At 40.1% G+C, this 16,590-nt stretch overlaps 2 protein-coding genes across 7 annotated transcripts in view; one reads left to right on the forward strand and one right to left on the reverse strand.

The window, feature by feature from the left end:
- Positions 1–909: 909 nt before the first annotated feature.
- LOC119005515 lies at positions 910–11,608 on the reverse strand. 3 transcript variants are annotated; one of them, XM_037073210.1, is made up of 7 exons: positions 11,043–11,608; positions 8,272–8,337; positions 8,137–8,161; positions 4,163–5,161; positions 3,411–3,566; positions 2,865–2,957; positions 910–2,419 (listed from the first exon to the last, which is right to left on the reverse strand). In XM_037073210.1, the coding sequence occupies exons 4-7, from the start codon at positions 5,141–5,143 to the stop codon at positions 2,099–2,101; spliced, it is 1,551 nt and encodes a 516-aa protein (XP_036929105.1). In that variant the 5' UTR covers positions 5,144–5,161; positions 8,137–8,161; positions 8,272–8,337; positions 11,043–11,608; the 3' UTR covers positions 910–2,098. The 3 variants fall into 3 exon arrangements, with proteins under 3 accessions (XP_036929105.1, XP_036929104.1, XP_036929106.1); XM_037073209.1 differs by lacking the exon at positions 11,043–11,608 and adding an exon at positions 9,105–9,185; XM_037073211.1 differs by lacking the exons at positions 8,137–8,161; positions 8,272–8,337; positions 11,043–11,608 and adding an exon at positions 5,614–5,748.
- Positions 11,609–14,475: 2,867 nt separating this feature from the next.
- znrf2b (zinc and ring finger 2b) overlaps positions 14,476–16,590 on the forward strand; it is a 51,308-nt gene continuing 49,193 nt past the window's right edge. For 3 of the 4 annotated variants that reach the window (XR_005070528.1, XM_037073213.1, XM_037073215.1), the window contains exon 1: positions 14,476–15,174. Coding sequence is in view for 3 of the 4 variants with exons in the window: in XM_037073213.1 (XP_036929108.1) it covers positions 14,754–15,174 (421 nt within the window). In the remaining variant the exon portion in view is untranslated. The remainder of the gene's footprint in view (positions 15,175–16,590) is intronic. The other variant, XM_037073214.1, reaches the window with a different exon arrangement.

Below are 16,590 nucleotides of genomic sequence, written 5' to 3' on the forward strand. Positions count from 1 at the left end.
AAAACAATGTAAGCATGGCAAAGAGGCTGCCCACGGCTCTGTCTTCATCGGTGAAAAAACTGAGAAACTCAACATTAACCCCCAGCACAGAGCCGAGCAGTTCCCGAACAACTTGTATGTGTCAGGTGAACTGTTTTGATGCACTTTAATGTACTGTATGGTTCAGTATGAGGAAATGTGTTTGTCACCTCCATAAATTTAAGGTTATGTTCTGATTACCCCAGAATTTGTGTACATTTTAGCATTTTAGTCATTTACATTAAAAACACACTGTTTTTGGAAGTTTAAAATAGTAAAAGGTAAAAAGAAAAAAATGGGATAACCAAAAATTAAAATAGAAAAAATGGAATTTGGGAAAAAATATGTTGAGTTTTGTTTGTTCTTACACTGATTCATCTTGCCTGATCACTGAAATGGGAGGAGTTGCACACAGGTGCTGCAAATTATAAATATAGGGACTGCAGCTTGCTCTGTTGAGCTGATGCATGCCAGTCAAGCAACTCAAGACTGTGAGTCTGATTATTTATTGTTCCTCCAATCAATGTGAACATGCGCCAGTGACAATTTATGAGGACAATCAAGGCACAATTGCTCGTCAGAAAATCCTGTATGTTGTCAAAGGAGTAAACACATTGATATTAGATATCACTTTGTTCGATTTGCACTTGGTGATGGAAGAATAACTATTGAATATTGTTCTACAGCAGACAGAGTGGCAGATATTTTAACAAAGTCTGTAACTAAACTCAGAATGGACATATTCGTGTACTTTGTTTTTGGTGAATGAAAAAAAAAGTGTATAAATGTTTATCACGATCTGTAGCATCAATCTACACTCAAAAAAATAATTTGTTCAATGTACTTAATATAGTTATGTCAACAATTTCCACAAAACTGTCTTGTGTTCAAATCAATTTAATACTGCTATTACAGAGGAAATAATGCGCTTATGTGAAACCAACAGGACTGTATTAAGTAATTTCAATATTATCTGGTCAAGTTCACCTTAACTGATCAAGAAGTGTTCAGCCAACTTAGCAGGCATTCATTACACTGACCTAACTCACTAATGTAAATGTACTTCAGCGGCATTGTGTAACACTAATTGAACAACTCCTTGTTCCAACATAACTGACAAGAATAATCAGTACTTACATAATTTTCATTGTTATCAAGCTAGTGAATAATGTTGCACTTACTAAACCTAGCTATGTCAACAATTTCCACACGATGTAGTTAAGTAAATTCAAATTTACAATACCTTAGTTCTGTGAAAAATATTATTTATTACCAATGGAAAACTACAACCATCACAAACAAAACAAACAAATTTAAAACCACAAACTTTGAATTTGCATATGTTATATATATATATTGCTCCTGCATATCAAACAAATAATTTATCAACATGTATAGCTTTTATTTCCCCATTTCTAAATAAAAATGTTTTTTAATGCTATAAAATCCTCAATTTTGTTTACAGTTAAATTTGTATAAAATGCCCAATAAAAATAAAAATCTTTTACAGGACCTACAAAACCAGACCAAACCTTAAAGCTATATTTTTTAAGAAGCAGGCAGAATGAACATGGCTGAGCACTCCCCTCACAATTACTGAACACTGTACAATGAAACGTTAGATACTGATTTTTTAAAGATGAACCATCTACATGAATACGGTGAACACATGTCAAGTAAAAATACTTCAAAATAATCTTTTCCTCCCTGCCACTTCAGCATTGTAGGGGTTAAAAGAAAACAAATCACTGCAGTGTTTTCCAAAATTAAACCACAAAAGGGAAAAAAAAAGTAAAACAAAGTAGTCCAACTTTCAATCACTCTCCATTTCACATTGTTGATCTCCACTTCTGCAACTGACATGAATTCAAACTTCTCATATGTGTTTGTGTTGAGTTTGTTATTGTCTCATCTTTCTGTAAACATTTTCTTAACTCTGTTAAACATTTAGTGCATCTAATCCACTCTTCACTGTTCACAGTTCAACATGCAGATCCAAAAATCAGTTTTCTGCCAGATAGTTTGGGATGGGATCTGTCCTCCAAGTTTCCTCTGTGCTGCTCAGGAGCACAACACTTGTCTAAAATGTTCCTTCAAATAGTTTGTTCTTTAGCACTTGAGCCTTTGTTGAGAGTTTGTTGCCATCTAGTTCCATCACAAGTTTCTGGAGAACCTCAAATGTGTACTTCAGGTTTGTGGGATAGCTCAGATCCAGTGAGTACATGAGGCCAAACAAAACAGCGACTGCATTTGCAATGTTATCAAGGTCATGGAGCACTTCCACACCTTCAATGATTATTCCAACATCTGCCAGGCCATCTGTAGACTCTGCACCTTCCATCTTTATGGTAAAGATTCCCAGGACTGTCTGGTCCATAGCCTCCTGGTTGTCTTCAACATCCTCAAAATAGAACAAATACACCTGTTACAACATATAGAAATTTCATTATCTATCCAGCCTCCAATGTCCTATTGTTACAGACTACATTTAATATTGTCTGGAAGGATGTAGCACCATCCATAAATAATACCCCAAGACAGTAGTTCACAAACTGCTATTAATGTGATTTCAATGAAGGGATTTTTACTATGGAAGCATGCCCCAAATCTTTCTGTCTGTTAGAATGTCAGGCAATCTGATGCATTTTTCTTGTTGTCCATAAATGTCATGTTTGGATCCAAGACACTAAAGAACTGCCTGCTAAGAAGTTTTGTGTGTCTACCCCAAGCCTGCATGATATCTTATACTTCTGTGTGATAGACTTGTCAAAAACTACTAAAATAACAATCACATTTTCAGTTTCTGGAGAGAAAGTACAGTAGAAACCAAAGGCCAAAATACTTACCATGTACTCTCTTAAGAGATTTTCAGGGTCTTCATTGAGGTAAACCATTAGTGCTTTCAGTACACAGGCTCTTCTTGTTTCAACAGCTTCATTCTACAGCAGAGAACAAGGGAAGTGTGAGGGGTTATATTGTCATTGCATTGTGCAGCAATTACCACTACAGATCATCACTGTTCAGCCACATTGGTCAGACTACTAATTTTTACAATGCATTTCTTTAAATTTACAAGCAACTTTAGATACTTTTTTGGCATGGTGGAATGTGCAGTTATTTGAGATACATAAATACAATAAACAAAACGTGTTTCTCTGATCGACCACAACTGTGCGTGGTGCACATTTTTTGGTTTTGGAGTGAATGGAGCTACATTATAATGTCAGCTATTTGCATCTCAGCACCACACTGTGTGGAACATGCACAGATCTGCAGGTAAGCTTCTAACTGTTTGGAGTAGGGATGCACTGATGTATCAACGGCCGGATTTCAGCCCTACAGTGACCAGCTGGTTCGTCTTCATCATAAAAAATAAATAAAATAAAAAGTACCTTATCCAAGTCTGCCATGATATTCCTTATTTTCTGCCCAGCTGCTCCTCCTTTTCTTTTGAAGATTGTCATCAGCTGTGTGGAATGATGATCCAGCTGTTGCATCAATTTCGATCTCAGTGGTACAGTGGTGATGCGAGTAAACTCAGCTTCTACCTACAGACATTTAACAAAGTATAAAAATATCAACACAATACAGGTCAAAGAAAACAATAATCAAATTACTGGACCAACAAGATGTTATTGTGACTTCCTAAGTTGAAAATTTTGTCCCATGATCACGTATTATGTGGATCATACTAAATTAATGCAATATAGGAATACAATAAGGATATTAGTTATTTTTCCAAAAAGTTATCATTTTCACAGGTATGATTCTGTTGCTCAGTTCCAATGACCACCACATGCTTGCAGTACAACAAATTTGACACAGTGCTTTTCTGGACAGTTACATCACATGAACAGAGACAGTTCACCTTACATTGAATAAATTCATAATTCTAATTTTCACCTTTGGGTGAAGATTAGAGCAACAAATAGTCTTGAGATTTTTTTTACAGACAAAAAAAATGCCAAAATTGTCCAATTTCCCTCTTACAATGAGTGTCTGTGTTGTGAGTAAACAGACATTTGAAGACATAATTTTTATGACCAAATTGATGAAAATAATCTGTTGTTGCAGCCCTAGTGAAGATTCCTTTCAATGTCATCCCTTCACCCCCTAAAATGTAAAAAACTTAGTTATGACTGACCTCATGCTCAGAGAAAAGAGCTGGCCACCTTCTTTTGAATTCAGCAAGGAAAGACTTTTCTTCAATCACTTCATGCCGCCTGTAAGCAAATGTCTTTTCCATTTTCTCCTTAACCACCTGTTGGTTGTTGCTCTTTCTCACTTCAGACAATAGTGCCAGTCTCTCTTCTTCAAGGCTCTCTTGGGATTGTCCTGTTGGATAATCTGGACAATAGTTCACTTCTGCTCTTCTAGCTTTCTTCACTTGATTTGGAGATGTGCGTGGATCACCTTGTTTACGCTTGAAGGAATTCACATTCAGCTCGGAGCATCCGATATTGCGCAGCTTTGTGCGGTAGTTTGCCATTTTATATTTCAAGCTTATTTTCCAGCCATAAAAGCCAGAAACAGAACCTTGCTCCTTTAAACATGGGTGTTTCTTCACAAGTGCTTCAGCTACTGCATCAAATTCAGCATTGCACGGATAAGCTTTATATTTGATTATCTGGGATGCCAAACTTTCAAGAATGTCTGACTTCATTCTTGGACTTGGACTGAAGAGGATGCCATTATTTTGAAAGTCAGTATTAGCACGTTGGAGTTGGAGCTCCACATCATAGATGAACTCAGGGAAGACGTCTGGCCATGGCTCACATCTGAGGGACGATGATGATGAGCTTGAAGATGAGAGAATGTCAGTGTCCACAGATGAAATGGAAGCACTTTCATCCAGACTGGGTTCCACTGAAGACAGGCAAGGGCTAGTTAGAGACAAAGCACTTGGGAGGTCAATCACTTTGAGTGTAGCTGAGGTGGACTTCAGGTTTATGAATTCATCAAAGTCAATGTCCTTGTATTGCAGTCTGAAGTCTCCTGACACCTCACATTGTCTCTTTATCTCACTTTTTAGTTCCTCAACAGAGTCTGGTATTCCTGAAGGCAGGCTTATTATGGAAGAGTCATTTTCTCCAAGGATGATGCGAAGCACTGCCGATGTAGCCATATTGCTTGACAGGTTATTCTGTAGAAAAGCAGAAAAAATGATTAAAACCATATCAAACAGAAGTCTGAGCAGACAGCATTCATTCATCATCAGTATGACTATCACGGGGATTAAAAGCATAGGGATAGTGTAAAGAAAGTATCCCTCAGAATGATGCATAAAAATCAGACACTTGCTTCTAAATTAGCTTACTGTTTATTATGAATGTTGATTTTATATAAATTTGCAAAGTCGTCGTCAACATTATTTTATGATAGTGCAGTGTAGTGTCATAGGGTCATTGTAGTGTTCATTCTGGCTCAAATAACCTCCTCCTGAAGTCACAAAAAGCCTTGTTCTACTTCTGACACATTAAGAGGCACTCATGTTCCTGTGTAAAATAGCTGTCTTTGAAGAGTTTTCTTGTGTATCATTTTAACCTGTATTCCCATAAAAACAGTCAACATCAAATAATAATCAAGAATAATTACCAGACACGTGTATATATCTTTTAAGGGTTACCATTCGGCAGGTTCCACACTTGTAGTCAACCAGAGGATAGTCGTCAATCAGTTCACTTAATTCAGCCAACTCGATCTCTGTTGCTGAGGATGCTTGTATCTCAAAAGCTCTGTAGTGCTCTCTGTATCGTGATGCCAATTTTCTGCATATGAAAATCAATGTGTTTTCCAATATACACATTTGAAGTATCTCCACAAATTCAGGCAATCCACCAACTGATCCATGCACAATAATCATTCCATTTCTATATTGTATGCCATTGCTAGAGACACTCTGTGCTAGAGTAACTGTTGTGAGATCAGGGTATTTAGCGCTACATCCTCTTTCAGGACATCTACTGGAATTGACGAGACATGTGTCACATCAAGGCTGATCTCGCATAACTCCCTGTATACATGTGATGGCCAATCATCAGCTGGTGCTTATTTGCCAAAGACAGTGTGATGTTCTTGAAACACTTTGTGTGTCTGACAACCTGTTTGAAAAAACTGTGTTTGGCCTCAAAATTACATTGGGGGCCAAACAACTTTATCATTTCTGGGTAATGCTCCAGAAAGTGATGTTTTGGTAAGAGTCTTTGACCTGGAAATACCTCCTGGTATCGCTGTCTGTGCTCTGAGATTTTATACTCTAAATATGCCACAGATTCATCAACCACCAGCTCGACAATATCTTTTAAGTCTAGAATCACTTTCCAGACTGGCTCATCTTCAGGGATCAAATGACCAATCATAATTCTTTTTGTCACCCCACCTGTACTGAAAGTTTTTAATGTGATTATTAAGGTCAACAAGTGAAAACAACTTCTTGGAAATGAGAAGCCCCAAGCACTGTGCAAGCTCAACAGGGACTATGCCCTCAAAAAGATCATGGACAACATCAGGGGGATACCCTGATGTGACACAGAAGTGAGCAAGTCTCTCTGTGAAAATACAAGCTTTCTTCACACCAAAAAAAGTACCTGCTTTTGCCTGTGCAGTATTAACATGTAACTGTTGAATTCTTTGTTTCTGAGGGTAAATGCACCTGATTTTACTTCTTTGACTTGAGTTTCTTCCCGCTGAGCCGTGCAAAATCTACAAAAATATTGGCCAGAGAAACTTTCCACAAACCCAGCTATTCCATGTGCTGCAAGGTTGTCTGCTACCACACTCTGAAGTGTCCCCTTCACGCATGTACCCAGATGTGAGACAAAAACACCCTGTTGCTCTAGGGTAACAAGATCTTGGAGTAGTGGCTCAAAAATTCTGTGATAGCCAAAGATCTTTACATCATCAGATTTACATAGAAGAGCCAGGTATATTGAGGCCAAAGAGGAATGGCTGCCAGGGGGCAACTTTCCCAAAATCCAATAGACAGCACACAGTTTGTGTGTCTTCCATGATGTACCGAGGGGGTTGCAAACTTCAAAATCATCTATGTATAAACAGATAGAGATTCTTAGTTCCTCTCCTGACAGAAATACATTATTCTTAAAGTGTTGGCCATCTTCAAAGAATCTGTAATGCTGCTGGTCACTCACTCTCTGTTGTCTTCTCTTTTTGATAACCTTGCTAAGAACATCCTTTTGATTAAGTAGCTGCTGTAAAACCTTTAGCAAAGGGACATACTTAAAACTTCTATTAGCCTTTGCATCAAGTATAAACTCAACTGGATCAACAATATTAAAATGATTTCTATAATATTGCTTCCGCTTAAATGCAGTGGCTAACAGCCCTTCCTTTCCTAAAGCTTTTGACAAAGGGTTAGATGAAGAAAGTGTGCACTTTAACTCTTTGATGAGTAATTGGTCAACCTGCAAATTACGGTTACTGAAGAAGTCAGCAAGAATGTTGTTAGCTACAGGCACCAGGGCAGAATTAACCAAATAATGCAACTCATTTAACAGCTCATCAACAGCTGAGGCTGGTACATGGAAACAATTCTCCAACTTTAATAAGACAGATGCCAATTTCTGTTCTGTTCTGTTCTGTTCTATAACTTTTGACACATCCTCAGGTTCTGGGATCAGTGAATCATCTTCAAGTTCAGCATCGTCAAGTGACTCATTACTATCTGTCAGACATGCACCTCCAAAAGAACAATTTAATGAATCTGCTGTGGCATTTTTCACAATTCCACCTTTTAAATCACTCAGTGTATATGTCCTATGCTTTCTGTTCTTGTGGGTTTGATATGTTCCATAAATATTTGTTTGAAAGGAACAATTCTCAAAAATGCAACATATAGTTTTGTGTTTTTTTAGATGGCTATTAACATGAGTTAAAAATTCTTTCAGTGAAGCAATGTGGCTATTTGAACAATGGTGGCAGTTGAATGTTGTGCAATCTACTGATATTTGAGAGGTCTGATCAAAATGTGATCTACACAGGTGACTTCGAAGTGCATTCCAAGTTTTAAATATGCACGGGCAATTTGAATATGTGCATGAATAAGGGTGTTTGCGGCCAAAGTGGCCATGTTTTAACCTATAATGCTTCAATAACTGATACCTTGTTGTTTCCTCTGCAGCACACTCTGAAACACAACCAAAATAAAAATTACTATCCCATATACAGTATTAGATTTGAACATCTGTGGCTACTTTAAGAGTTAGTTTGGATGTATTACTTCGTAAATGTACTTACCACTACTGAAGAGCCACAAATAAATGCAGACTGTCCAGTCCTCAAGCTCAGCAATGTATGGAAGACCTGTAAAATATAAGTACAGTCTATTTAATCTCAATCAGACTGATAAGTGATAAGCAAACAGTTACAACCTGAACATAATAAGAGCAAGCACATATTTAGTTTTACAGTTGAGATAGCACTGAAACATGAAAGTGATATATTATTCAACACATAACAAACTCTGGGTGTGGTAAAGAAAGCATTATTTGTTTTCTGTAAAAATGGTTATTCATTAGTAATCTTATTAATATTTTCATGCATTTTCCAGGACTGTCAGGCAAATCATCCACATATAGTTATGTATTATTAATGATACAGAAGAGCCTTTTGTATTCATAAACATATACATGCAGAAATAAATGTTCTTCTAAAATATCTGGGAACATGTTACATCAGTAATGTTTTCAAAACTGCAATCATCTGACAGTCCCACATGTGCTCCCTGCCTGGCTCATTCAAACAACTTATCATATCCCTGGACACAATGAGAGACAGGCAAAGAGCTAATCATTTAATAACTATGTAGTTCAGTAGAGCCTTAACAGCTGTAGTGAGAACACTAGGCTAAAGAAGCAGAATGGTAACCAGTTGACCATTACAATTACGTAGCAGTGGAAAACTAATCATACTAATAGCTGCTATCATTCAGGCTAGGGCTAAACAACTGTCCAAAAGTCACTTTTCTGTCACAACATACAGCAACATCTGACGTATTTTTCAAACTCTGCTTTCCTCAAAGGCACTGCATAGTATATTTTATCACAAAATGGGGCCCATAATGTACTTACACATAAAGCTATATTCCTTTTTCAAATGCTGACTCAGCTCCCACACTCTTGGTCGCCCACTCACTCACTCACTTTGCTAGCATAATAAAAAAAAATAAATAAAAAAAATAAAAAAAATTTACTCAACTATCTTACCATTAGCTGCTGGTCTGCAGCTAAAATACAAGCTAATGACACTGTTTTTAACCAAGCTGTTTAAAAAACTTTAGGTCCCCAACTTGTAAACCACCAACACAATTTTTAAGGTTGCCTTACCCTTGCTACCAGGAGCTCTGCTGCCCACACAATGAATTGTTAACCAAAAAAATGCCATTAAAACTAAACCAATGTAATGTTGCATTTGGTGAGATGATAAACTACAATTCCGTTAAATTGTTATTTTAATGTATGTCTGTCATCTGGCATTTTGTTAATTGGCTATCTTGTTAGCTAGATAGCTAGCATGAGCTAACGTGTTCATATATGCTAGATTTTGGCAAGACAAGTACAGTGGCACCGGCAATATCACTCTCTAACCATTTACGAATGTTCCAACATCAAAAAATATACTTACTCAGACTCAGAGATATATGTCATTTGATGAAAGCAGGGTAAGATCTTGACGGAGAACACATTCACCCGCCAATTTGCACACAGCAACAGCAGAGTTGATGTTTCTTTGCATATTTTGTAGCATTGACTGTGGGTTTGGGGGTCCCCTGCCAGAAGCTAATGCTGTTTGGGGGCCTTGGCATGGAAAAGTTTGGGAACCCCCGGCATAGACTCTCTAATTTGGGATACTTCAGCTTTGAGCTCTTCCAGTAGAGCCATTTCAGGTCTCATTTCTTCAAGCTGGGAGAGTACCTTAAGGGACATTTTATCCAAATTTTGTTGAACTGGCAGTGGATAGTGACAGGTCATTGTTGTCCTAACAATTTTCTCTTATTTTGCCTCTTCTGCCTCATAGGCACATGCTGTGTTCATCTGGTCCAATAACAATTCATCAGAGATGTCAGTTTGCTCAAGATATGGCTGGTGGTTGCGCTTGAGGTTGTCACTCTGCAAGCTGGTTAACACAGTGTGAAGAAACATATTCTGCACTAACTCTGGGTCATATTTGAGGCCTGACCCGGCTTCCTGTGAGGCGAACAAGATCTTATCAACTGAAGCTGCAAGGCCTCTACCTCCTTCAGTATCCTTGATGAATCCATCCTTGTAGCAAAGTGTGGGTAACAGTGTGAAGTGGTTCCTTTCAACCTTCGCGGAGTATTAGCTCCTCTCCTAGTATGCAGGAATACCTCAGATGCATGCACTCTGTTCTCAGGGGAACATCTATCTCTTGTAGAAGCCGACCCACGTCACACACATCCCAGTGGTGCCTCCAAATGTTAAGCGGACATGATGTTGCTGGCTTCAAGTCCAAAGTGTAATGAACAAATATATCTCTATTGACATTACATGTTCACTAAATCACAACTAAATGTATATTGCACTTTCACAACAATGTAAAAATACCTGGAAAACACCTTTAACAGAGAGTATAATAGGCGTGCGTTGTCCAACACTGTTTATGCTACCATCGTTAATGTTAACCTTGCATAAACTTCATTCTTGGTTTAGCTTCACACACAGAGTTGTTGTGCACCCACACATTTACCAAACATTATATTGTTTAAACTGTAGCACATTAGCACTGCCTCTCCAACCATACAACACGAATTGACCACACACACAATTCGCCCTTGTACTGAACAGCATCGGGAATGTTGCTACTGCGCTCTCTGTCTGCATGTTTCAAGCTAGAAAACTTACTCACGCTGGATTAATACTTTGATGTTTAGACGAACTAAATTCACTTGCAAAGATTACTTTTGACACAGATATTTCATCATCAGCATGTTCCTTGTCACATAAACATCATATACATTCACTCTAAGACATTACAACCATTGTTCTTACCTGTAAGGGGAAAAACAGAAAGGAATGAAGCGGCCACAATGTTGCTGGCTTCAAATCCAAAGTGTAATGAACAAGTAACTGAGAAGTCCAGAGAAACAGTTACCCAGAAGGCCAGAGCAATGGATTACAGACAACTGAGAATGAAACCGAGGGAAATACATAAATATGAACTGTTATTTCATAAGACAAATAAGACATATGAAGTGAAATTAAGTCAAATGCATTTTCAACACTATTTCTCTTTTACATGCAATTACATTTACGTGCTTCAACACATGTTGTTGCATTATGCCTGAGAGGGAGAGTAAATTAGTGCATTTACTCCCAAGGTTGCCTCTCAGCTTTGCTTTCAATCTGGCCAGGTGGATGCTTAAAGCCAGGCACATGCATACATAGGGCCCAAGGGGCGCTTGAGCCCCTGCCCCTTTTGCCTCGTATTAAAAAGTGCCCTTTTTGTGTGTTTTTTTAATGAGTAAAAAAATTCAAAAAATGGCGGTATAAAAGTGCCACGGATGTCTACTGTTCGCATTTCCTGGTAGTATGATAATATGGTGTTATGAGTGTGCTGACCAACCCTAAAGCCACTTCTTTGTCCACTGTGGCTCTGCTCTGTTTCTCACAGATGAGAGAGAGAGAGGGAGAGAGAGAGAGAGAGAGAGAGAGAGAGAGAGAGAGAGAGAGAGAGAGAGAGAGAGAGAGAGAGAAGCCGCTGCCTCATGACAGTGTAACAACTTGAGCCTTTGTGAGTTATAAACCCATTAACACAACTTTCCTGTGGGGGCTATATATATATACATATACATATATATATATATATATATATATATAGTGTAAGTAAAAGATGTGGGATGCAAATCAAGCTGAAGACAATTTTTTCTCCAGTTCTTCCAACTGCTCTACACTCTGATGATGTCACGCCCTCTAGCTCACGCAATACACACCCATTATAAAATCAGCAGATGGCCTAAAAATCCCTAAAACTCAAACTGTGATGATTTGAAAAACGTAAAAGATTTTTGAAAACTGAAAAACTTAGACTGCGACCAGAGCGCCATCTATTGGCCGATTTGCACCAAATTTTACACAGACCATCATTAGGCCATACCACACAATCATGGACATTTATGTGATAATCGGATAGTATTTTTTTCATTTGTGTGCGAATGTTAAGTTAGCTTGAAAGTGGGCATGGCCTAAACAAAACAATTCAGCTGAATGCATTGAACACATAGGGATGAGGTTTAATAATATGCAACATAGTAAGTGGGAGTTATGTGCAAAAAAACTCTTTTGCATTGAAAATAGTGCCACCTGCTGGTCATGTTTGGTGTGTGAGTCACAGGGGCCATTCTATAGCACCTCTATGAATTTCATTTCCACAAGTGTTATGGTGCGGGCACTGTGCCAAATATTAAATAAGACAGCCACCAGAGCGCTACCTAGTGGCGGATCGGAAAACCCTTCGTCAGATGTCCTAAGAAGGGCACTGACAATAAATGTACTAAGTTTCGTGGTAATCCGATCAACCATTGTGGAGATATAAAATCAATCAATTTAAAGAGCGCCACCTTGTGGTCATCGCCTAAACTTTTGCACAGGGCCTCAGGGGCTCATGGGGAAATAGGAATCTGAGTTTCATGTCATTAGACCTGACCAATGTGGAAATATGCAACACTTCCGGTTTTGAACCAAATCTGCAGGAAGTTGTTACTTAATAATAATAATTAATAATAAATTAATTGTCCTATTAAAATTTGTCAGATCCATTTTTGTCAGGAGCGTCCACAGATGGTGTGCGCCAAGTTTCATGCAAATTGGTGAGATTGCCTGGGAGAAGTTCGAAAAAGTAGGTTTTCGTCATTTTGCGAGGTAGCGAAAAAAAAACGTAGGCGGAAATGGGCGTGGCCTATACCACGATTCACTAAACGCGTGCATATAAGGTTTTTGAACTGCTGCATGATTCCCCGAACTAAAACTGAGTTCATGGTCTGCTTTTGAAGCTGGCTGAAGAGAATGTCCACATGAGGCATGCATGATGCAATGAAATAGTTTCAGGAAGAAGCTGAAAGTATCATCCTCCAGTAGCCTCACAAACCCTCAGGCTTCCTGCACAGTTATAGGCTCAAACTCCCCTGATTGTTTCAAAACACTGGATGATGTAAACACAGTGTTTACGGCACATATATGGAAGTTCCATCTTACTGTGCTTGCTGTTGGGAGTCTGTGCGCTATCACTCTATCAAGCACACTCTTGGGAGATCTTGAAAAAAATCCAGAGAATCCAGCCAGGTCAGAGAAGAATTTATTAACTAATGTGACATGCTGCATGATGAAAGCTAAAAAGTAAGAGGGTTGAAAGAGCTTAAAAAACAGTTTAAAAAAAAGCGAAAAATGCCCTCAGTGGCCCAACTGTTAAAAAACACACGCTAAAATGCCCTCATGGGAGCCAAAACGTGTGCTAAAGTGCCCTCTTGGGAGTCCAAATGCGCGCTAAAGTGCTCTTCTTTTCGCCCCTGCCCTTCAAAAAGTCTGCGCACGCCACTGGTTCCTAACACTGGTGGTCCTCGGCCCCTCGGGCTTGGCCCCCTAATCAAGGGTCATTACATTACCTCATCTTGCTTTGGGGCCAGACTGTGGTGATGATTATATTGAAGTGAAAAGGAGCTGCATTGCGAAACACAGTAAAACCCCCCAAAAGTATGCTGTATATGTTCTGTTGATATCTTGCACCACTTTGCTTGCTTGTATATTACTTACCATTCCTTTGCTGATTTTATGGATAAGTCAAAATCATATTGATATCAACGTAACCACAGTCATCATTATGGGAAAGTACATAGCCTCCTGCCCAGGTGCTGCCCCTCGGCCAAACCATGAGAATATTTCCAACATGTGTGAACACCTGCTGCCTGCTGCATGTTCGAACAAGCTAACCTTGACAATACCCTCATCTTCCTCTCTGTTTTTTTTTATTTGAGTTCATATGTAAAGGCGCTTTAAGAAACACCTCTCATGACAGCCCACAAACTACAGGACCAACTAACAGAGGGAGTACTGTGCGGGTCTGTTAAAAACGGCTGGACCTACAATTTTACACTGGAAATTTGCCATGTAACCCCCCCCCCAAAAAATATTGCATTGGTTTAATTTTGAAACGTCAGAGCGGAAATACGTAGGAGGTCCGCTAGCTTGACAGCTAGCCTACGAACTGACTCTCTTTGCTGCTCCTGAGACAACGGTCTGTGCTGGGATTAACGTTACTCGTCCATCACTTCCTTCCTTCGAGCGATGTGTGGTGAGGCAGGGAGATGTGACGAGCTTGGCTCTTCGCTGCTTCGTGCTGCTCGGGGGCCGTGGCGGAGCGGAGCAAAGGAACCAGCCGCAGCGGCATAGCGGGTCCACAGCAGCGGCTCAGACGAGGAAGGATCCACGGTACCTGCAACACGGCCACAACCGTCACTGAGGGAATACGACGGTTATGGCTTCTCAACTTTTACACACGTCTTAAGCTCTCGACGGCCGGCTCAACTTTTCCTAACTTATATTTACCCGGTGTCGATGGGATCGTAGCGACTTTATCGTGCTTCTGTGTTCTCCCGGTACGTCTGTCTGGTTGAGCCATCTGCCTCCAGCGTAAATCTGGCGCACTGTCCCGCAGTGGCTCATAAAGAGCCTCGTTAATATTTCACAGCCGAGTCAGTGGAAGTTAACATGGGGGCAAAGCAGAGCAGCCCGACCGCTGATCCAGCTGCTAACGGACGGACCAGAGCCTACTCCGGCTCAGACCTGCCCTCCAGTACCTCTAACAGTAACGGCAGTAACGTTAGCAGGACTAACGCAGGGGGTCTGAGGTATCATGCATACCGTGCGTCCGGAGCCTCTGGGGCCACGTCCAGCAGTAGCCAGCACCTTGGAGCAAGGGCCAGGTCTGTAGGGGGCTCAGGAGGCTCTGGGACCAGACTTCCGTCCGGCATCAACATTCCGAATAGCAGCGGAGCCTACAGCTCCCAGGAGTCCGGCGGCAGCAGCCCGGAAGAGGCGGTGGACAGGGAGCGCTCAGGCGGAGGGCACGAAGGTCCACGGCTCGTGATAGGATCACTACCAGCACATCTCTCGCCCCAGTTGTTCGGAGGTAAGAGGGCAGAGCTGCTCTGACACTACGGCGGGGGATGGAGAGCAGCTTTACCACAATGGATACAATAGTGTTTGTATACATTATACAAGAGTGTATTATGTTCAAACGTTGTATCCATACACAGAACATGATATCTGATTCCACAGCAGCAGAGTGAGCACTGTGTTCAGAAGAGTTGTGATGTCATCAGAAGAAGATGGTGTCATGTGACAGCCTTTAAACATCTGAAGCACTATGTGGACGAATAAAACAAGGAGCAAAGCTTTGCTAGAACTAAGATTTCAGACTGCTGAGGTCATAAACCACATCAGGAACAAAATCAAAATGTATATTATACAAACACTGAACTTAAAGCTGCATTCTGGAGTTAGTTTTGAGAAAAAAAGTGGATTTAGCCAGAATATCTGAATGAGCGCAGCCCCCAGGTCCCTCATTCTCCCTCTCTGCTGTGCTGCAGCCCTGCCTTCAAAGCCCCTCCCCACAGAGGAGCCTGCCGTGCCCGAGCAAGGCATTCTCAAGTTATATCATCATCATCATCAAAATATTATGTGTTATTGCACATTGCATATTTTCCTCATATCATGCAGGCCTACTAGATAACCAAGATGTCACATTCAAAATAACAACAACATCATAAGCCCTGATTGTTCAATTTCTGACCAGTACAACTAGATTACAATGATGAGTGCCTCATGCCGATCACTGTATATATCCCGAGTAACAAACAATTTTCGTCACATCGCTGTAGATGAAGTTACCAGCTAATCATTACCCAGCGCTACATTGTTTTCTCTGATGCATGTAACGTATTCTCTAAACCAATTCAACCACTTCAGAATGAACACAAACTAATGTTATTATAACTGCCCGGTCACTTGAAAGACACCTTTATGAACCTGTAGCCATAAACACAAAGTTAAATACCAGAGTCAGCATACAAGCTAACAAGCTAGATTTAGCAACAAGCTATGTAGCTCGACTGCAACATCATATGGCCTTATGCGCTATTGTGAGTATTACTGTAACTGGCACCACCATAGCCTTGTGGTTAAAACATAATATTAAACATATCAAGCAGGTGCCCTTACTTGTCCAGCAGCAAACTCTGCATCACCTTTGAGTCCTTACAAATCCCAAAGCTCCCTCCACCTCTGAAATGTGATCCAGTATTTATCCTTGTTATCTCTCTGGCTCTGTCCAATTATTTTTTTACACTGCTTTTCATCATCAATCTTCTTATTCTCTGGCGTGCGCAACGGTGGTGCATTATTCGGCTTTTCTGTTTTTGTTTGTTCTCTGCCATTGCCACAGTTTGGGCATGAACGGGGGTGGGGGGGCTGCATATGCACAAGAGTCACTGTCACTTCTTAGACATTCTCCTTGGCTCTGATTGGTTGTATTCTACCAGGAGTG

Source organism: Acanthopagrus latus, chromosome 17 (assembly GCF_904848185.1).
Source record: "Acanthopagrus latus isolate v.2019 chromosome 17, fAcaLat1.1, whole genome shotgun sequence".
Classification (NCBI taxonomy): domain Eukaryota; kingdom Metazoa; phylum Chordata; class Actinopteri; order Spariformes; family Sparidae; genus Acanthopagrus; species Acanthopagrus latus.